Source organism: Apodemus sylvaticus, chromosome 1, assembly GCF_947179515.1.
Source record: "Apodemus sylvaticus chromosome 1, mApoSyl1.1, whole genome shotgun sequence".
Classification (NCBI taxonomy): Eukaryota; Metazoa; Chordata; class Mammalia; order Rodentia; family Muridae; genus Apodemus; species Apodemus sylvaticus.
The window spans coordinates 63,255,081-63,276,305 of record NC_067472.1 but is presented as its reverse complement, the minus strand read 5'-3'; the positions used below and the strand labels follow the sequence as shown (position 1 = coordinate 63,276,305).

General features: G+C 53.1%; 1 protein-coding gene across 7 annotated transcripts in view; it reads left to right on the top strand.

Annotated features, from left to right (window-relative positions):
* The first annotated feature begins 6,101 nt into the window (after positions 1–6,101).
* Brsk2 (BR serine/threonine kinase 2) overlaps positions 6,102–21,225 on the top strand; it is a 50,948-nt gene continuing 35,824 nt past the window's right edge. For all 7 annotated transcript variants that reach the window (XM_052195112.1, XM_052195103.1, XM_052195094.1 and 4 more), the window contains exon 1: positions 6,102–6,195. In XM_052195112.1, the coding sequence (XP_052051072.1) occupies positions 6,102–6,195 (94 nt within the window). The remainder of the gene's footprint in view (positions 6,196–21,225) is intronic.

Genomic DNA, 21,225 nt, shown 5'->3' with positions numbered 1-21,225 from the left:
AAAGGGGGCCCTCTAAGACCAGCACTCTTTTTTTTTTTATTCGATATAATTTATTTACATTTCAAATGATTTCCCCTTTTCTAGCCCCCCCACTCCGCGAAAGTCCCGCAAACCCCCTTCTCTTCCCCTGTCCTCCCACCCACCCCTTCCCACTTCCCCGTTCTGGTTTTGCTGAATACTGTTTCACTGAGTCTTTCCAGAACCAGGGGCCACTCCTCCTTTCTTCTTGTACCTCATTTGATGTGTGGATTATGTTTTGGGTATTCCAGTTTTCTAGGTTAATATCCACTTATTAGTGAGTGCATACCATGATTCACCTTTTGAGTCTGGGTTATCTCACTTAGTATGATATTCTCTAGCTCCATCCATTTGCCTAAGAATTTCATAAATTCATTGTTTCTAATGGCTGAATAGTACTCCATTGTGTAGATATACCACATTTTTTGCATCCACTCTTCTGTTGAGGGATACCTGGGTTCTTTCCAGCATCTGGCAATTACAAATAGGGCTGCTATGAATATAGTAGAACATGTATCCTTATTACATGGTGGGGAGTCTTCTGGGTATATGCCCAGGAGTGGTATAGCAGGATCTTCTGGAAGTAAGGTACCCAGTTTTCGGAGGAACCGCCAGACTGATTTCCAGAGTGGTTGTACCAATTTGCAACCCCACCAGCAGTGGAGGAGTGTTCCTCTTTCTCCACACCCTCTCCAACACCTGCTGTCTCCTGAATTTTTAATCTTAGCCATTCTGACTGGTGTAAGATGAAATCTTAGGGTTGTTTTGATTTGCATTTCCCTAATGACTAATGAAGTTGAGCATTTTTTAAGATGTTTCTCCGCCATCCGAAGTTCTTCAGGTGAGAATTCTTTGTTTAACTCTGTACCCCATTTTTAATAGGGTTGTTTGGTTTTCTGGAGTCTAACTTCTTGAGTTCTATAACCACCTGGATCACAGTTTCTCTGCAGAGTCCCCATAGCTGAGAGGGAGGCCTGTGGTTTCTACATGAGACGCCACAACTATACCCAACCATAAAAGGCTTGATGTCCCGGTGGACAGAGATAGCCACCCATGCTGGAATCACTCCAGGGAGCTGAGGCAGGCGCACCTGGCCTCAGGGCTGTGGTGGGACTAAAGCTCACAACTCGACGTTGTTTCTGCCCTAGAGCTTGAGGAAGGGGGTCAGGAAGACAGGGCTCTGTGGATTCTTCATAGAAGAAGTCGGTGGTCCAAGGACCACACTGCTGGAGTGAAACAGGATTCATGGTCCTCCACGTGTGAGCAAGCATGGGGCAGTGTAATGCACACCCAGTAGCCATGACAACCATAGGCAACCTCTTACCTTCTTGCATCCCTTGGGAAATGGTCAGGTCAAGGCCAAGAGAGGACCACAGTACTGGAGGTTACTGAGAAAGGCAGGAAAGCAACCTTTATTAAATGCAAATTTCATGAGACATTAAATTTGCAAAAAAATAAAAAATAAAAAAGGGGAAACCCACCAATTATTTGGCTATAGAGAACTGACATACAGGATTACTTAGCAATAAAAAAAGGTGTTCAAGACATTGACTCGGTGTGCTGAGAAGTTGACTTTAATTATCAGTGTTCACCATGAGTGTGAAGCTCTTCTTCCCTGGCAGCCAAGGAACGCTTTGGAGGCGTGTGAAGCGGGAGAAGCCTTGATGTACATCTCCAAACTCTGAAAAGCAAACAGCAATAATAATAAAAACTAAATTGAAACCATAAATAGTCTCGTTACAGGCAAGAGCAGACGGGATGAGAGTGCAAGGCAGGGCACCTCTCCTGGCTGGGACCTCACCCCTGCCTCCTGAAAGTATCTCATTAAATGAGACAAATACAAGGAGGGTCAAGCTAAAAAAAAAAATCCATGGTGGATGAAGGTATAGCTTACCGCTCCATCTTGATCCAACCGTTACCAATGGGCTGGGAAGACTCCATGCTCTGCTCAATTGCCTCAGACACACAGTTTCTCTCGGCATCAATTCTTCGTGGCTTGCTCCCGAGGAGTGGAGGGAAGAGAAAATAAGCATGCTCCTGGCAGCTGCAGTACTGCATTTACTGCATTTACTGCATTTACTACATTTGCTCAGTACTGCAAACCTCCTTCCTCTCTCCTCCCTCCTGGGTCTGGGTGCATGCTCCCAGTCTGCCTTCCACTGTGCTTGGCCATACTGTACGTACAAGACAGTAAGGAGCCAGGATGAGGATCCCTGGTGCTGTCTCCTGGGGAATGCATTCAGGGGCCTGGGCTGTTTCCCAGGAAATGGATTAATGCTCTAAACCCATCCAGGAAGCCTTGGAAACAATGTCTCCTTTCCTAGCTCCCCTAATTGTGCATCTGGCTCTGGCTTCCGGAGCCCTGCTGTGGGGCCCCCAGATTCTGTACAACACTATCCCATGTGCCACACAGTAAAGGAAGAAAGAAACAAAAGCTCCAGTTTCAAGACGTGACCCTCCGGTCTGCTTTCAATTTTTTTTAAAGTGTGGGAAAATGCACACAGCACACAGTATCTGTGGTCCTTTTCAGATGTATCCACACATCAGTCTCTTACCCACATTTGCAGTGCTGTGCAACCCTTCCCAAGGCCTGTGCCAGGTTTTCTTTGCCTTGTTTCATTCATGGACAAATGTAAATGGAATAACAGGCAAGGTGGAGGAACCAGTGAAGGTAAGTGGAGGCACAGCTTTCTAACTGCACCCCGTGTGGCCCTGCAGGCTGGCCTCCTGCCATTCCTAAGTCCCACAAACGGATCAGCCCCCTCCTGAGTCCAGGCCCCATGGCTGAATTTCCATAAAAGCAGTCTCAAAGTCGTGGTACCTGTACTTGTCCTGGAACCTGTATATCTTGGACTTGGTCTTGGGTTATGCAGTCCCATCGCTTCCTCTAGATCAGCCCAGGCTAACTAGAAGCAGGCCTGGTCTGTAGGCATTCCGAGTCCCTCCTTGCCCCTTGGTCTCCCTCACAGCTGTTTTCCCTGGGCAGGCAGCACATGCCTATAATCCCAACAATTGGAAGGCTGAGAAAGGAAAATCATGGCAAACTTGAGGCCAGCTGGGGCTACATACGTGATTTTAAGGCCAGCCTAGATCTAGTACATAGAAAGAACCTGTCTCAGAACAAAACCAAAAGGAAGCAGGTGGAGAAGGCTGAGGAACTATAGTGGGACCCCTAGGCTAATGGCTCTGGGACCATCCAGACACTAGGTGGGGCAACGGGAAAACATTTTTAAAATGATGTGCATTACAGGTTTTTCTGGCCCAGTGGCCTAACCTACTAAAATTAGTTTAAAACATTAACTGGAAATTCCTGAACAAAAGCCCCACAAGGTCCCATGATTTCTTTTCATGTATCATTGGAATCAATTTGCTGACACTCTGTTAAGGATTTTTTGTTACTAGGTTCTTGGTACTGGATTTCCATTTCCTTGTTTGTTTGTTTACTTGTCTTTATCTGGTGTTGGTCCTGAGTTATGTTAAGTAATTCTGAAAAGTACTGCTGTAGTGGGAGGCTAATCTGCCAGAGGGGCCTTTTGGTTAGAACGTGGACCTCCCTTTGGAACTCTGGAGCAGGCCAATTTGCTCAAAAGCACCAGATCTGTCACAGCTCCTGTCCCCAAGATACAGTGAAACTGGTCATAGTCACCATGCCTCTTAGCTGACCATTACTTAGAATGTCCCTCAGTATCAGACCCACTAAACCTGGATGATGGCAGACTGGCCAAAGAGTGTATGTTTGTGATTTCACAGAGATGGGGATAGGGGATGTGGCATCTGTTGTAAAATTGTAGAATTTGAATATTTCTGGGATCTGGACTCCTCGTGGTCCTGGCAATAGAGAGTCACTAGGCTGCTGAAACAAAGCTGTATGTGGAACAGGGACACAGCTGCTCCTGGAGGGAGGGCTGCACATCCAAAGGAAGAGAGGCTACTCCTGACTCTGGTGACCTGCTGATTGGTGCTGGTTAGATGAACACACAAAAAATGTGCAGCCAGAGAGAGGGGAAGAGACCAAGAGGCAGGCGGTAGACTGCAGGTAGGGAGAAAGCAGAGTCTCGAACATAAAAGTTTTGGGAACCAGATGAAGATAGCCGCAGACCGAATGCTGCCAAGGACACTGGAAAGGTGGGAAGGTAGGCAGGGAGGCCAGATGACCAGCAGGGTGGGTGGGAATGCAGCCGGCACCTTCTTTCTTCTCGCATCGATCATTGGCCCGTACTTGTGTACCCATGTTCTACTTGTGCTGATCACAAATCTCGTCGAATACTCCACTCCAAGGTTCCCAGAGCTCTCCGTGCAGCTGAGAAATCACCACTGCCCCTAGTGGTGTGAGCATGGGCCTCAGGCTCCCACTCTGTGATTGCCTGTGTGTCCCCATTAGCAGGACAGTATTGCTCATTCCAGGACAACATTTAGTTTCCTAAATCTACCTCTTCCGAAGATCAGGCCAGCTCTTTGGAGTGGAAGTTGTTAGGAAGACTAGTCCTCTCTTACACTGGAAATATGAATGGGCCCCAATGCCCTTACTCCCCATTGGTCTTCTCAGATAGTGCTGTAAACTGTGGCACCTAGGGTGGGCTGGGGCAAGCAAGCAGGTGGCTGAAGGTGAAGGAGACTCATTGTTGACTAGCGTAGCTTCCTGTAAGTATAAGCCACATCTGTAAAGTTCTGAGCCTGGCCCCCATCTCTCCTCTTCCACCACCTTCCACGGCACATCTTAAGGAAATACAAGGATTTCATGAACAAAAAAGAGGGCCTTCACCACCGGCCTTAGGGCCATACTCTTTTCAGAGGCTTCTCTGGATCTTAGGTGCCATGAAGCCCCTTGACTCACTGCTCCTCTTAAATACAGAAAGCGCCTGCAGCTAAAATCTTGGAGGCACCAGGGGTCTGGTGCAGAGTGCCTCTGCGAGAGTTCATTGACCCTGCTGTACTGGTGTCTACAAGCATACCGAGGAAACGCTGTCCCCATCTTCCCACGGGAACAGAATCAGCGGGTGGAGAATGGCTTCCAGGGCACTTTGGGCACTGCAGTGTACAGCTCTCTCGCCCGGTATAAAACATTATGCTTCATATGCAGATCACTACCTGTATTCAGAGCTCTAGCCTGCACATAGCACCCACGCTAAATGCAGCACCCCAACCTAAAAGCAGTATCTCCACCCTGTCTGCAGAACCCGGCCTGCATGCCATATCCTCTTCACCAGTGCTCAATATCCCCACTCTGCAGGGAGCACCTGTGCCTGGTGACCAGCACTCCAAAACCGACTGCAGCACTTTGCAACGATCCAATGGCCCCGTTTTATATGGGGGGAAAAAAACGCTCGCGAGGCGCAGAAAACTCCAAAACCCAGAGGTTCAGGGGGAAACCCCCAGACCAAGGCGACCACATGGATGTCTTCCCAAGGCCTGCTGCCTGCGCAGCCCGGCATTCATTTTAAAGACAAGGCACCAGGCAGCTAAAGGAGTCCGGAGGCTCCCGGCCCTATCCTGGCCTCCCCTTCGCCCCCGCCCCAACAACACACCAATCTCGCTTTTTCTGGCCCAGCGGCCCAGCGCGCTCTTAGAGACTGGCAGGGCGGTCCAGGCGGAAGGCGCTGATTGGGCCATGCCTCTGATTGACAGCAGCAAGCACCAGTTGTCACGGTAGCTGCAGCCGGTGGCGCTCGCTCGGGCTCGGCTCGGGCTCGGAGGCACTCGAAGCGGCTCGGCTGCTCGTCTGGGCTCGGCTGAGTGGCTCGGTTCGGTTGCTCGGCGGGGCTCGGCTGCACGGCCGCGGACGGGCGTGCGCTGGGGGGCGCGGGGCGCGGGGCGCGGGCCTCGGAGGTGGCGGCGGAAGCCTGGTGCCCCCGCCCGCCGGGTTCTCTCAGAGAGGCAGAGAGGCATCCCCGCGGCCCGGCCTCGCACGGGTGCGGCGGGCGCGGCGTGGGGGGCGGCGAGGGCGCGGAGCAGCGCGGCCCGCCCGGGGGCGCCGCGGGCCGGGTCAGCGCGGACGGCGCTCGGCGGACTCGGACGCACGGCTGGCCGGCCCCTCCCTGCCCGCGCGCCCGGGCGCCCACTCGCCGGCGCGGGGCCCGGGAGCGATGACATCGACGGGGAAGGACGGCGGCGGGGCGCAGCACGCGCAGTATGTGGGGCCCTACCGGCTGGAGAAGACGCTGGGCAAGGGGCAGACAGGTGCGTGCGCGCCGGCGGCTGGGGGCGCGGGCGGGGCCGGGGTGCAGGGCGGGCGCGCGGCCGTGGGGCCGGGGAGACCGTGCTGACCGGCCGGGTGGGGCCGAGGGAGGCCGCAGAGCAGGGATGCTGCAGGCTGGGCCCGGCGGCGGCGAACAATGGGCGGCGGTGCACCGGCGTCCGCTGCACTCCTGGGTCCTGAGATGGAGCCCCTCAGCCCACCGGTTGCGGTAGGGCGGGCGCAGCCCAAGGACATGCAGCGCGGCCTGGGGCGCACGGCGACTGGGGCACCATGGGCCGGGCCTGGCGGCTCCCAGCAGTCCCGCTGCAGGTGCGCGGCCCGGGGCCCGCATTGTGCGCCCGAGCGAGCGCCGGGCCCATTGTGCCGCGGGAGGAGGGGGACGAGCGGGCGCCCATCTGCCGTCTGCCGCGTTAATAGGCGTGTTGCCTGAGCAGCTGCGTCCCGGCCGCATGACCCCCACCTCCAGGCAGCGGCCACCGCCCGGCAGGTCCTGGCCTGGCTTTCCTAACCTGGACCTCCCAATCTCGTGGGGGTGACAGCGCAGGAACCTAAAGAAAGCTGGACAGCGCCTTCTTCTGCACCCTGTCTCAAGCCAGAGCGTCTGCGACATTGGGCTTCCCTGGGGAGGTAGAGGGTGACGGCTCCTGGGCTTGAGCCATACATCACCGCCTGGCGGTTGAAACAGACCTGGGCCTACAACAGGAATGAACCTCCCCAAGAGTCCTCACTGTCTTTCCCTGGGCAGGTTCCATTTCTTCACAGCGTTCCCATAGACCAGCAGTGAACTCGACTACCTTACATTTGGCCAGCTTTCTGGGGCAGGCTAGGTTTAGTCAGCCCCCTCATCTGGTCAGCGAGGCGCATTCATACAGTCGTCTTTGTGGGAGGCTGGGACTCAGCCATTTTCTTTCTTCTCCCAGGACTGGCCTGTCTTTCGGCAGCCCAAAGGTCCGATTGGCGATGCCCACATCTCCTTTCCCTTTGGAAAAAGTTCCTCGGAGCCAATGCAGGCTGGGGAGGGGCGGACCGTGGGAAGGAAGGTGCAGCGCGGTTCAGGTGGGGGCTTGGAAGCCTTCTACAAGCGCCCCTGGGGCTTTAGGGAGGCAGTGGTAGAAGGTGATGTTTGAGAAGAAGGTGGGCCGGGCTGAGTTCCCTTGGAGGCTCGTAACTGTGATGTCACTGAGCTAAAGGCAGATGGGATTTTTTTTTAAGCCCCGGGGCTACATCTTCCCACCCTGGAGTCAAGCTCTGAGCTGAGCAGTCAGCACCAAGGCACGGAGCAAGGGGCCCAGGACTGAGTGGAAGGCATAGGCAGCTGGTGTTCTCTTGAGTTCTGGATATGCACGTTTCCTGGGACGAGCAACTGTAGTTAGTGTGGGAAGAGCCTAGAGCAGCAGAATGCAGGAGGCAGTGAAATAATCTAATTATCGTACCAATCAAACGTCGTTAGAAGCAGCCCTGGGTGTGTAAGTGACGAGAGCGGTGAAAGATGCATGGTGCCTTGTGGACTCTGGGTCCTGCTGGTCTCCTTGTTTTCTCTGTGGCATTCATGGCTCAGTGATGGGGCGACATAGGAGGACCCTAGCATTCATGCTCCTGGGCCCTATCCCCGGACTTCTGATCGTCAGAGGAGCGCACGTGTGCAGCTCAGGAGACTCTTCATCTTGTGTCTTCCCTCTATACTGCTGGAGGGACATTCTGGTGGATGTAGGTAGATTCTGACTGTATGTGCTGGGCCTGGTCACTTAGCACCAGATGTCAGCAGCAGAATTGCTGTATCTCAACCTTATTTGTTACACCAGCATCAGGCAGAGGCAGACGTCTTGCCAGGAAAGCTTGATGACGGAGTGTAGCCAGACCTCTGTCCACTGCTGCCCTGCTTACATGCTGATCTGAGGGCTTCTCCTGGCATGACCACATGTCTTGGGAACACACACACACACACACACAGATGGCTTTCGGTTCCTACCCACCTGCTCATTTCAACACTAACTCTTGCTCCATTTTGCATGTGGCTGTCTATCCAGAGAGAAGCTGCTTCTTGGGGCTATGGATGGGCACAGTCTGGTGGCAGTGAGCTTTGTGGAGTAGTGTAAGCCCATCACTTATGGGAAAGTGGACCTCAAGATGTTGCTTCCATAGAGTTAGATGGGGTGGGAGGTCTGTGGCTTCTCTGTGCTTTCTGGAACATCCAATGTTCTACCTATCCTGGACCATCCATTGGGCAATAGCTCAGCCTTGCATGGGCCCAGTGTCTTGGGCCCAGTGGGTTTCTTTTATCACTTTCGCTGGTGTTTGGCCTCTGCTTCTGGCTGCTGTGGCTGTGGTCATGCGACCATGACTCTTCCATGTGTGTCCCTGTAAAGCTACCCTTGGAGGCCTTGAGTATGTCCTTTGATGACTTGGTCACCTGGATCCAGGTGCCGAGTAACTCTTGGAAGACTGGCCAAAAGAGGCTGTTCATGAGTTGGTCAGGTGTACCTGGGCTGGGCTGGAAATCCACTATCAAAGGCTCTGACAGGACTTTCCCCCTGATCTGAGATGTGGTTTTTCCAGTTCCCTCCAGACTTGGCCTCTGCAGAGATGGGAAACAATCCCTACCTTTGAAGGCACCCCTAGAGCATGCATTGGGAAGAGGAAGGGGAGATATTTCAAATCTAGGTGGTGTCAGGATCAGAGGGAGGGTTGGACGGGTTGTGTAGCCTCACCACTCTGCCTTCAGAGGCAAAGCAGGGCACTTTCCTGCCCATACTGCAGCTTTGTTTTGTGGGCTCACAGCCCAGGAGGGCCTATAGGGCCCTGTCTTTGTTAGAATTTCTATAGCTGTGCTAAAACATCATAACCAAAAGCAACCTGAGGCGCGAAGGATTTATTTCGGCTTACACATCAAAGTCCATCATAGAAGGAAGTCATGGCAGGAACTTAGGCCACGGCAGGAATCGGGAAGCAGGAACTGAGGCAGGGGCATGGAGGAATGCTGCTTGCCGACTTACTCCTCATAATTTGTTCCGCCTGCTTTCTCGTGCAACTCCAGGACTACCTACCCAAGAGGCATCACTCACAATGGAATCATTACTCATGAAAATGTCCCATAGACTTGGCTACAGGCCAGTCTGGTGGGGTCATTGTTTTTCTCAATTGATCTTTTGTCTTCCCAAATGACTCTAGCTTGTATTGATGTAAAAAGAAAGAAAGAGAGAGAAAGAGAGAGAAAAGAAAGGAAGGAAGAAAGGAAGGAAGAAAGAAAAAGGAAGAAAGGAAGGAAGAAAGAAAAAAGGAAGGAAGGAAGAAAAAAAGAGCAAAGTGGTCACTGAAGCCAAGGGAAGGGGATGAATGAGCAGGGTAGCCTTCCCTCTTACTGGGATGGGCTGCTGCCACAGGGAGAGACTTGAATCATCCGTTTCACACTTCCAAGCGGCCACTAAGCGGTTGGATGAGAGCTCTCATGACTGCCAGGCTGCAGATGAACCATGGGGTAGAAGAAGCCTGTGAGGGTGAGACAGGTGGACGAGGGAGAGATGGGCAAGAGAGGTGACTGGGCAGATGGGTCAGGGAGATTTAGGTGAGGGTGAAGAGTTGGGTCATGGAGAGACAAGACAGAGGAGAGATGGGCAAGGGAGAAGAAGTGTGGAGGGCAGATCAGAGGACAGGTGAAAGACAGGTGGGAGAAGAAACAGACGAGAGACGAGTGACTGGAGAGAGAGGGGTGAGGAGGGAGACGGGTGTTGAGGAAGACAGGTAAGAAGCATGAAGCACAGCTGTGGGTGTGCCAAGACCAGGGATGTTGGTGCTCATGGGTGGAGGGCAATAGAGTAAAGAGAGGCAGGGGTAAAGGTGGCCTGTCGATGGGCCAGGCTGGTGAGGGGCCGAGCCGGAAGCTCTGTGTGGCCAAGGCCCAGAGCATGTAAATATAAGTGGAAAGGGCCTGGTGGCCTCTGCGGCAGTGAGGGTGGGTGGCATGCAGTGTCTGGTGATCACTACTCACCACGCTCCTCTGGTCCCTGCTGTGAGCCCCTCGTGGGATTACACAGCCTTCTTCTTCCCACATCTGGCTCTGGCCATCTGACCTAGTTATACAGGTGAGGGTGCTGCGGCTTCACAGCTAGCACTCTGTTAGAATTGTACTTACTGGGAACAGAGAAAGGGATTTGCTGCCTGCCTGGGGCCTTGCTCAGAGCTCATTTCAGGGGGCATGCAGCCATCCTGCCTCTCTCTTCTCTGCTCCTCTCTGTGGCTCTGCCTGGGCACCGGCAGCCCTCCTCCCACAGCTCACACTTGCTCCGGAGTTCCTATTCTCTCTGAGAGCTGTTTCTGCAGGCAGTAGGGCACAGAGGCTAGGGAAGAGGAGTTGTGTTTGAAGAATAAGTGTTCTTGGTAGAGGTGGGGGAACCCCAGGACTCCATCCTGTCCGTGGCTCAGAGTGCATCTGCGTCCCTGTGCCCATGGGTCTCTGCCGTGTTACAAGCAATGATGAAGACCAGAGAGGCCTTTTCATGATCCTATGAGCTTTCTGCAGTGGAATGGGGTATGCTTGTATTGGAAAGGAGAAAGATGCTCACTTAGGTGTGGTATGTTCCCACATAGAGCCTCCCTTGGTGTGCCCAGGGGCCTGACCTATATGGACTTTGCCCAGGGCCTGACTACACATCAGAGCTGTGATGTAATAGGCCTGTGGAGGGCAGGCTTCCAGAGTGGGCTATGTCTAGGCCTCTGCCCTGTCATAGGGAGGGCACACGGGCGAACTGGATCTAGAAGCAGTGGAGGGAGCTGTTCAGTACACCTGCGTTGAAGCAGGTCCAGGACTAGTCCTTACAGTGACTCGAGGCAGAAACAGCTCTTGCAGCTGCTCCCCAGGCTTTGTTTCTGACAAATCATCAGACAGTCTCAGAGCTGAAAGCCACTTGGCTATCTATAGCCACCACAGCAGTGTGTGGTGGTGGGCCGAGGCTCTGGGGGACTCCAGATCCCACCATTTCCCTGGCTGCCTGAGATAGCCAGAGCCCTTCCTTTCTCTGAAAGTGATCAGACATTGTCTGTGTCAACTGGTGTGTAGACTCCGCCTTAGCTTGCTGTGTACTGCTCTCCTCCCTTGTTAGCCACATGAACAGTAGTGTAAGCCTGGCAAAGCCTGTGCCACCCCTCCCCTCCCCCATTAGAAGTACCAAACAGACCCACTCCTGGACACAGTCTGTCAAGTGTGTCCCTGGGCCCTGGTGTTTATGGAGTGGGCCCAGGGAGAGCATATCGTTTTCACCCCTTCCTATCTTGGTGACCAGTTTCTGTGCCACACAGAGGACAGCAGGTCCTCCCCAAGACAGCCACCAGTTACCACTAAGGGTCGTGCAAGTCACTAGGAAGTCTAGTTGTATCAAGGAGGACACCTTCACAATGACCTAGGTATTTCTTTTGGAGTTTACCTGGGATAGGTTAACACCTCATTGTGCAGGCTGCCCTTTATGGGCCAGGCCTGGGAGTCCTGTGTCCACATGGAACTTAGTGGAGGCAATTCTGTAGTGCTGACTCTAGAGGCTACTGACTGTAGTAGAAAGACTTTAGGCCTTAGGCCCCATTTACAAATGGGCTTGGGAGTGGGGTTTTCTTGGGACTTTGTGAGGCTCCAAAACTAAATGTCTGATAGGTGCAAGTAAGTCCTTCTTGGGGATACTGTGGGAGAGATGTGGACTTCTCTGTTTGATGGGGTCTTTTGTTTTGTCCTACTCTGTAGGGAGTTTATAGGTCCATTAGAGAGCTTATTGTCCTAGTCAGAGGTAAGACCTGAGCACACTTGCATGGTAGCTAATGTGCCCAGCGACTCAGGTCCCAGCCTAACATGTGAGGGCTGCCCACAGGCCTCCATAAGGCCTTGCCCACAGATGCTGCTGAGCCAGGCTGCCCAGGGTTCTGAACAGGATGGAGGCTGGGCTTTGGCTGCAGCTTCAGGGACAAAGCAGGGATTGTGCCAGGGTGGCCACCACTCAGAGCCCAGCCCGCTTGGTCCGGGCCTTGTTCTGTTGCCTCTGACGAGCCAGTGTTCTGGATCCCAGCAGCTGGGAGCCAGCCCCGCCTGCTGGACAATGTCCTGAAAGTCCATCTGTTTGATAAGAAATATCCCCCTTTTGAGGATGGCTTCGGGCAAGCTGGTCATAGGCTGGTTCTGGGATCTTGCCCTAGAGATTGACAGCCTCTTCCTGAGTGACCTATCAATGTAGCAAGGAGTCGTGTCCCCACTTCCTAACTGTGTGGGAGGACATAGCCATCTTTTCTGGGTGGACACAGCATCCCTGTGAACCTGACCAGGCATGAATGGATAATTTTTGTCCCTTGTGGTTCTGGGATGGCTAGAAGAGGGCACAGAACTGGTCTGGGAGCCAGTGGGGCTCCAAGGTTCCTTTGAGGGTCTCTGGCACAGAAATTCTTTAGCCTTCTTGGGGACAGAAGTGCTGTAGGAACATTCATACTGACTGCCCACTCGGGGTACTGAGAACAGAGCTGGCCTTCCTGGCCTTTGGGCAGAGGCTTGAGGGAAGCCTGGACAGCTGCCTGAGAGTTAGTGACGCAGGTGGGGGTGGCTACACGTCAGCTGAGGCTCAGAGCCGTGGGCGGTTTGCGCAGGGAGACTGTAAATGTGCCTGTTGAGGGACTGCTGGGTCTGGGAGTCCCAGTCACCCCAGCTGCCTACAGCCCTCGCAAGGGTGAAAGTATCCGGATGGGAGTTGCACTGGATGCACCCAGTGAACCCTCAGTGCTCAAAGAGTAGAGCTGCTAGACTGAGTCACATGGCTGTGGGCCCCTAAGAACCTGTTCCAGGAACCCGTGGCCAGAGTGAAACCAGCTTGGTAGGATACTGCATGGGTCGCTTTCTGTAAGCTCTCCTGGGCTCTTGGGCTCCTGGATACTGGTTTTCTCAGTATGTGGCCTCTATCCTGGACTGAGAGTTCCCTCAGCCTGACCAGAAGTCCTTGCCCGAGGAAAGGTATTGGCCAGAGTGGCCACCTTCAAGGATTATTAATGCCGGGGTTGGGAAGGCTGTGCCTAAGATGGAGATGTTCATGCTCTGGGCCTGGAGTCCATTGGTCAGGTAAGGGTTTGTTCAGCTTCTTGTGTAGCCAGGTGAAGCCCCTCCCTCAGGTCAATGCTCTTTAAGCCCCACCCTCAACCTTATTCCCAAACATAGCCCTTGGCTTGTCTTGGTGTTATCAGCTGCCCCTTCAGAGTGAACAAAGGCCTGGTATAACCTAAGTAATGAGGGCATGTGTACACAGTGTGACCCAAATGCCCAGAATGCCAACCTTTCTTATTTTAGACCATATTGAGGGACACTGAATTTTGCTGGGTTTTGGGAGCAGCTGGATCTCATACACATCATCATCAGGTTTCTGATCTTTGGAGTCACATTGTGCCACCTTCCATTGGACTGGTGGAGCTGCAGGCATAATCCCTCTGAACTGATTCCCACCAAAGGCAAGTCCATTCCACCTAGGAGCTAGGCAAGCCCTATCCCATGGTATGGCAAGTCGTGTTTGCAACTGTCTGGAGCCTCTGGGGTCATAGCTGTCCCACAGCATAGTTCATAAGCCATGTCTCTGGTGAGGTCTGTCTCTAGTTGGAGAGACCAGACTACAATAGGGAATTCCCTTCTCTCCAGGCCTTAGTTTCCTTGTCTGTATGTCAGTGGGGGGCATGAAAATGAGACGATGCCAGGAGACTACTCTTACATGAGACTAAGCAGTTCTGTGCCACCCACTGTGCCCAGTGACAACCGTGGGATCAGGCTAAGGGGCCTGAGGCATGAAGAGAAAGGAGACACACGGGTCCGTCTGCTTGCTTGCCCCTTCCACCAAGAGAATCTTCCTGGAGCTCTTGCTTTGTAGCTGCAGGCAGTGAGAGGTGACATGACTGAGGTCACCTTTTCTAGCCAAGAGGATGCTTCATGGGCCCAGCCTCTGGAGGCTCAGAATGGCACCTCTACCATTTTCACAGGTTCTGGACTAGTGAGTGGGCTGAAGCTGTGTCTTGTCACAGGCCCACAGAACCTCAAGCAAATCCCCGGGTTCCTACTGAACGGAGCTCGTCCTACTCTGGCACTGGCTCCAGCCTGGTGGGCATGGAGGAAGGGGACTCAGAGCAGTGAGCTCGCTACGCCGTGGGTCTCCAGCGTAAAGGGCGTCCTCCCAGACTCAGCCCTGGGGGATTTCTGTGGATTGTGGCTGTTATGGAAACTGTGTCCAGGGCTGGGTCTGACCTGGATTATGGCATTTCCAGGATGTAGAGGAGTCTCTAAATCACAGCATCCTCTCCCTGACATGCTCAACTCCAGCCATCAGCACTGTGCACCCAGTTTTGCTTCAACTCTATTTGGAAACAAATCCTACTTGGTCATGTTCCAGACAGTGACTCTGAGGACCCACAGAGCTGTTACCACCCCAGTAGGAACTTTGACTTCTAGAGCAAACACTGGTCCAGTACTGGGATGAGAGTAAAGAGCTTTCCTGGGACTGGACCTCTTCCATTGGCCGCCTCCATCTGCTGATCTGTTGCTCCAAAATGCCTAGGAGGGGTGGGCCTCTCAAGGGAGAGTGTTGGGATTGGCCTAGACCCTACCACCTGTCCTGAGCCTTTCAGCAGCTGACGGGAGAGGTGGGGCCAAAAGGACAGCATCCCAGCGCAGGCCATGTCTCTCAAACTCCTATGAAATTAATTGTATGCAGAGTTGCTTCTCAGAACGAGCTTTCTTGTATGACAGGCAGGGTAGCAGTCTCCCTCCCTGCCCAAATGGCTCCTGATACAGCTTCCATCCCCCAGGAGGGGAGGACTCCCTTCCAATCAGAGTGTGAAAGTTTTGTGAAAACCTGTATGTATACTACATTTCCAGCAGATGGACAGTGGGTATAGTAGGTATGGAGTTCAGTTAAGCGAACCAGTCTGCCTGGGCCTCTTGCTCCAAACCTCACAACCTAACACCTCTCTCTGGAGCTCTTATACTAACACACTAACTTACAGCCTCTATGTGTCCTCTGTAGTCTGTGCTAGGAGCTGGGAGCCAGTGAGCAGTGACAGGCACGGTCACACTTCCTGGTATCTAGCAGACGCTGGGAAACTGGCATGGGGAGGATCCCTGGAGAATGTGCATTTCCATTGGAGCTGAAGCTGCTGTTGCAGAGGCTAAGCTTAGTGTCTGAGAGTTAGGGATCATTCTGGAATACAGGAATCTGGGGTATGCATGCAACTGTAGCAACTGGGAAGAGTGTAGCTTTCTTTCATCTGTTAGTCCATGTGTTGAGAGATGTTAGAGCTCAGGAGTCCTTGGAACTGTTACCCTTTACCCATGCCCCACTCTGTAATGATAGCCTGAGAGCCTTTGACTGCTGGGTGCCACCATCTAGTGACCCCTGCCCACCCTAGTTTGTAGAGAAAGCTTTTGGCAAACCCAAGTGGTGCAGAAGCCTCAAGTCCCTGGGGCCTTCTTTGGGGATAGTCTCAGACAGGAGAGCCTGTCTTAAGGCAAGCCTTTGCTCCTGGCTAGCTGGGAGCTGTCCAGCGAGATCGTGCTGAAGTCCACAACTTCTTCCAGGTGGGGTTGAGGTAAAGGTGCTTCGGGTAGTTGCTGGTCTTTAGTCCCCAGCTTTAGCTGTATCCAGCTATGTGAGGGACTCAGGGGTCTTTAGTGAATTTCCACATTTGTCTCCCAAGTGTAGCCTTGGGTTTTGTGGTGGTCTTCTGTGTGGATCATTGTTGGACATGGACCTGGCTAGACCTAGTGGAAACTTATGCACACTGGGCCTCATGTGGCTGGTCCTGACCTGGCCTGCATACTCAAGGGTCCTAGGTGCAGGCCTCCAACTGACTCTGGAGGAGAATGCTTCTTATTGATACAGACTCTGACATTGGCCTCTTGGTGGCAGGTCCTCCTGTGAGTGGCTCTGACTGCAGGAGGATGGCATGGGCTTTCATGTGGGTATCTTGGGGTGAGGGCAGACCTCTTACTGTTGATGCAGTCTTTCCTGTCCTCACTCCTGGGTGCCCCTTGTTCCATAGTTCTAAGGGTGGATGGCATTCAAGAATGTGATAGCTTTGGGTAGCTGTTGGGGCATGGACTGGGGAGAGGCTGGCTATAGGCCAGGCTGGTCCCTGCACCCCACCCCTAGGAGGTGAGAGATTGCTAATGCTCACCTCTAGCTTCTCCAACCTTTCTTTCCTTGGGGCTTGATTCTAGGCCAGCCCTGCTGGTTCCCTGAATACGGAGTCCCTCTTTCTTGCCACCCTCTCGGGCTAACTAGGAGATGGTAGTGACTGGAAACAGGTGATATTTGGAATAAGGAGAGGCCTTGGGGACTCTGAAGAGGCTGCTAGCCAGAAGATAAGTATGGGAAGTCGGCTCATCTCAGATTGGAGGGTTGTGGGTACCAAACCCCGACTCTCAGGGGACTTACAACTAGCTGCTAGTGTCACTGACAGTATACAGCAAATGCCTCTGGGTAATAAGGTAGGCATAGCTCTGTCAGTGAATGAGCTCACAAGCCCAGTGTCCCAGGTCCCATCCCACCCCTGAGAAGGCATACTGAAGACCATCCCAGTCTGCAAGTTGACAACAGGACCTGGTGTTTTTTGGGAAAGAGGTCATGCTATAGGTCTGGCATAGGCCCTTGGTAGTTCCATTGTTCCCTAGAGTTCGCCTACTGTCCTAAACACACTAGCACATACAGGCAGGAGTGAGTTTGCAGCAGTACCCTTGCCCAGCCCCTCTCTAGTGTCACATGCTCTCCCTGATACAAACCTCTAGGGCCTTTGCACTATCTGATATACCCTAGCATCATCTGGAGGAGAGGAACACAGAGCCTGATTAGGTCACTTTGGGGTCACTGGCAGTTGTTCTCAGGCCCAAGAAGGCAGGCAGATGGCTGTCACCCTGGTTACATTGGTTCACAGGCCACTGTGGGGGACTTCGGCCTTGGATCTTTTGATGTGGTGGTGCTGGGATGACAGTCCCATCAGGGAGAATTCTTGTGGGTCCTGAGCTAATGGGGCACCATTTTCCATAGTACAGGGTTACTATGGAAATCCTGGTGTGGCATGTCCTGATCTGATGTTCTTGAAGCTGGTCTCTCGCTGGTAGATACCTGGATTGGGAGCAGGTATCTCCACAAATAATTGCCAGCCTCCAGGCCTACTTTTGCTGCCAAGTCTGGGTTCGGCTGCCCAATGTGGTTTGACCTACTCTCTAGGTGGAAACTTCCAGAGCTAGTGCTCTTTCCTAGCCCTTCAGAAGCACCTGCATTTCCTACAGCATTTCTAGCCAGGCTTCAGCTACCCTGGGAGGCTTGCCAGGGTCAGATGGTTTGCCTCCTGACTTCCAGTACCCCAAGGCCTTCAGGGCTGTGGGAGCTGAGGTACCAGGGTCAGCTCTTTGGGCAGGCCTCACTTCTCTGTGCCCACTCCTTTCTCTGCCCTTCCCAGCTCTGTTCCCTCCCCAGTGCCATATACTTCCTGACCCTTCCTCCTCTGTCACAGCCTCTCCCTGGGGGCCTCTTCCTAGAGCCGTGGACTTCATGGTGGGTATATGAGGACATAGCCAACCAGATGGCTATGAACCCTGGAGTCAGGCGTGGGAATAGAGACCCCACTGCACAGTACCGGGCCTTCTGACTTTAAGTTCTGATATACATTGGGGACTGGGATGAAGGCAGGCAGAACTCTTAGGACAAGGCAATCCCCAGCCTGAGTGACAGCCCAGAGAGGAAGAGGTGATGCCAGGTTTCTCAGTTGGACAATAGCTCAGTGGGACTTAGGGACAGATGCTGCTGTTTGGAAGCACCAGAGTGTGGGCCGGCAAGCTCTGCTTCTCTCCTCTCCCTGTCCTTCCTGCCCGCTGCCCACTAAGCAGATTCTATTATTACCTTACTGCAGATTACTGGCCTCCTGCTTGAAGATGTACAGGCAGGCGCTGGCACAGGGGTGGAGCCAGTGTTTCTGTCCCTGATAGCAGGTGACTGCAGGGTTCAGTGTGGCTCCTCTCTTTGACAGGGGCCTCCCATTGGCATTACAGGCCAGACATGGGTACATCTGTCTGTCTCTCTGATTGTCTAATCGGCATTTCCCTTTGGGGGTGGGGAGTGGGGTCCCTAAACTGTGTATGGTTCTTCCAGGGAGGTTGCTTCCCTGGACATGAGAATAGTGCTGGCCAGGCTGCTTTCTTTTCTTTGGTTATAAGAACACATAGGCAACAGTGGACTCCTCAGCTTTCTCTTAGTCTTAGGTGCTCACTGCAGTGGATTCCTACAACAAAGCTGGTACAAGGCAGGCATGGGGTCCCACCAACATGGAGAGAACAGATTTGCCTATGCTGGCCTATTGGTCCTCATAGCTGCCAACCATAACAGGGCAGAAGTGTCCCTGAAAGACTAAGGATGGAGACCTTTTCTACCCTTGAATTCCTCAAGGTGATACTGGGGCTCTGCTGGTGAAAGGTCCAGGACGACCTACCGGAGCACCACATGCTTATAGAGGATGTTGCTAAGGGGCACTGATGGTGGTTGTGAAGGTGGAATTGGGACATTGCTGGGTCTTGCAAGTTGTCCCCAGTACTAGCTGTGTTTCTAGGAGGATATTGGGGTGGCCCATTGCTGAGCTTTCATAGGACCCAAGTGAGAAGATTCCAGGATACTCAGATGGGGAGGCCTGGAGCCTCCTGCTTTGGGATAGGATTTGAGTGCATGCAGACCTACAGGCCTGTGTCACCAGTGTGCAGGGTGTGTGCGCACGCCCACATATGTATAGGGCTGGTGTGTCTGTGAAGGTCTGAACTCCTTCAGACTCTGCCTGTGTGTGGGATGATAGAGACTCCCTGGGGCTTCCCAAGGAAGGCATCCCCAACCTCATCACCATGGCAACTCCATTGCCCATCCCTTGGGCACCGAAGGGGTGGGGCCTAGCAGGTGCAAAGCAGGAGACAGTAACTACAGGATTCAGAGTTATGCCAGCACATGGGAGTATGGAAGCAGGTGTCTGTCTGGACCTTGCAGTTAATTCTACAGGCGGTAGTAGCTCCTTCCAGGCCTCCACCTTCCTAGAGCATTATAGACTGACCAACACTATAATCCTGTCATCTCTGCCCTGCCCTGCCCTGCCCTGCCCTGCCTGTCCTTCAGAAGCTAGACAGTTGCTGGTCAGAGCATTGTCACTAGCTGTGTCTCCTTTGTCACACCATGGTATGCATCTGGAAGGCGGGTGCCTATCCCTGACCTCATGGAGGCCTGTGGGAGTGCTAGTGTCGGGTCTCTAGGTGTGGGTATCAGCCCCCGTCACCTTCCTTTCCACCTTTATCCTTAATGTGCCTTGCAGGACAATGTTTTTCCCTCAGAACCTTCCCCTTCTGCGGTCCCCAGGCCTGTCCCTCTGAAAGTGGCTCAGCCAGTGGCCTAATCGCCTGCTTCCATTCCCTAGGTCCTGCACCAAGGGAGGTAGGAAGAGCAAGGCTTCCTTAACTAGGACACCAGCTTAGACAAACGGTTCCCTCAATTGAATTACTGAGCAGATAAGGGATTCATCAAAAATACCTCATTGGGATAATTTTACAGTATTGAATTGCAGAGACCGGTTAATAGAAATGTAATGTGATCACCTGGCACTGCAGGGATTGGAGTGGGGGGTCCCCATCCTCCTCTACAGATATGCCTCAGTAAGAAGGGAGTTCCCAGAACTGGCCGAGGCCCCAGCACGGATACTGAGAGTGGTGTACAGGGAGTATCCTGCTAGATTCCTGATGTGCCCTATAAATTTCAGCACTTGTGGCCCCAGGTAAGGGAGCTAGGGGAAGGCTGTCCTACACAGGGGGACTGTAAGGGTGCCTTCTGTGCTCCCTAGGGGAGGCTAGGGCCTCCTATGGGGACCTTGGACACCTACTGGTGGGCTTCTCGGGATATAAGTGTCAGCTAATCCTTGCTGGGACTCTAGCTGGGGCTTCACTGACATCACACCAAGGTTGTATCTGAGCTGCCTCCTCAGGGGCTGGGGCAGCAGCTACCACGAGAAAAGGATTTTTTTTCACTGTAGGTACTCGGACCCTCTCTCTCCATGAGTGGAAGACATGGAGCTATCCCCACCCCTCATTGTGAGGAATCAACAGTAAATCTTGGAGTGTGCCAGGGACCTGGACCCTTTATCTGTGGAGTCCATCTCTCAGGATCCTCCTTAGCGGCTCCCTAGCCTCCCAAACTCTTTCCTCCTAGGACACCCAACCTGTAGTTTGTTTCTTCCCTCAGGGAGGTGGCATGGAGTACCTGTGATACACAGTTCATGGCCTGGGGAGTGTAGCCCCAGCCTAGCTTCCTCCTCAGTGGGGCTCACAGCCTGCTACAGGGGCGCTTCCTCTATGTAGTCCTTGCTCCCCATTCTTGTGCATGGTTATAGTCTGCCCTTGGGGAGGCTCACCTGCCCATCCTGAATCCTGACTTTACGGGGTTGGAGTCCAATGCCTACGCGACATGTCATTGTTCACACCAAGGGCCTGGGTCAGACTCTAGGGCATAGGTATTGAAATAACTGTGGAGGACCCATGTCTTTCTTGTCCCTTAGTTTGAATACATCTTTCCTGCCAGACTCATGAGTGCTAAGCCAGTTGGCAAGGTTGGGGTGTTGGGTCTCTCTCATGTAGAGACACCCTTATCACCAGCCCAGTATTGACTTTGAATCTCCTTGCAGACATTACTCTGGCCTAGAGTTTGTTTGTCTGCCTCTCTTGCTGATTCTGGGAACACAAGAGCCTTTGGGAGAGCTAGACTGATGACCTAGCCTCTGGGGAGGTGGCCCTGCCAAGGCTATAGATATGGTATCAGGGTTTTCCTTATCCCTCTGTCCCTTATGTCTTCCTTGACGTAAAGGTCTCCCCCTTTTCTCAGCCTGAGGAGCTGACATGGTCTTGAAGCATTCTGAACACTCTAGGCTCCTGTCATGCTTGTGCTGGCAGGTGAGGGCAGTGTCTCCAGTCATCTGTGTCTCACTGGAGAATCGCCTGT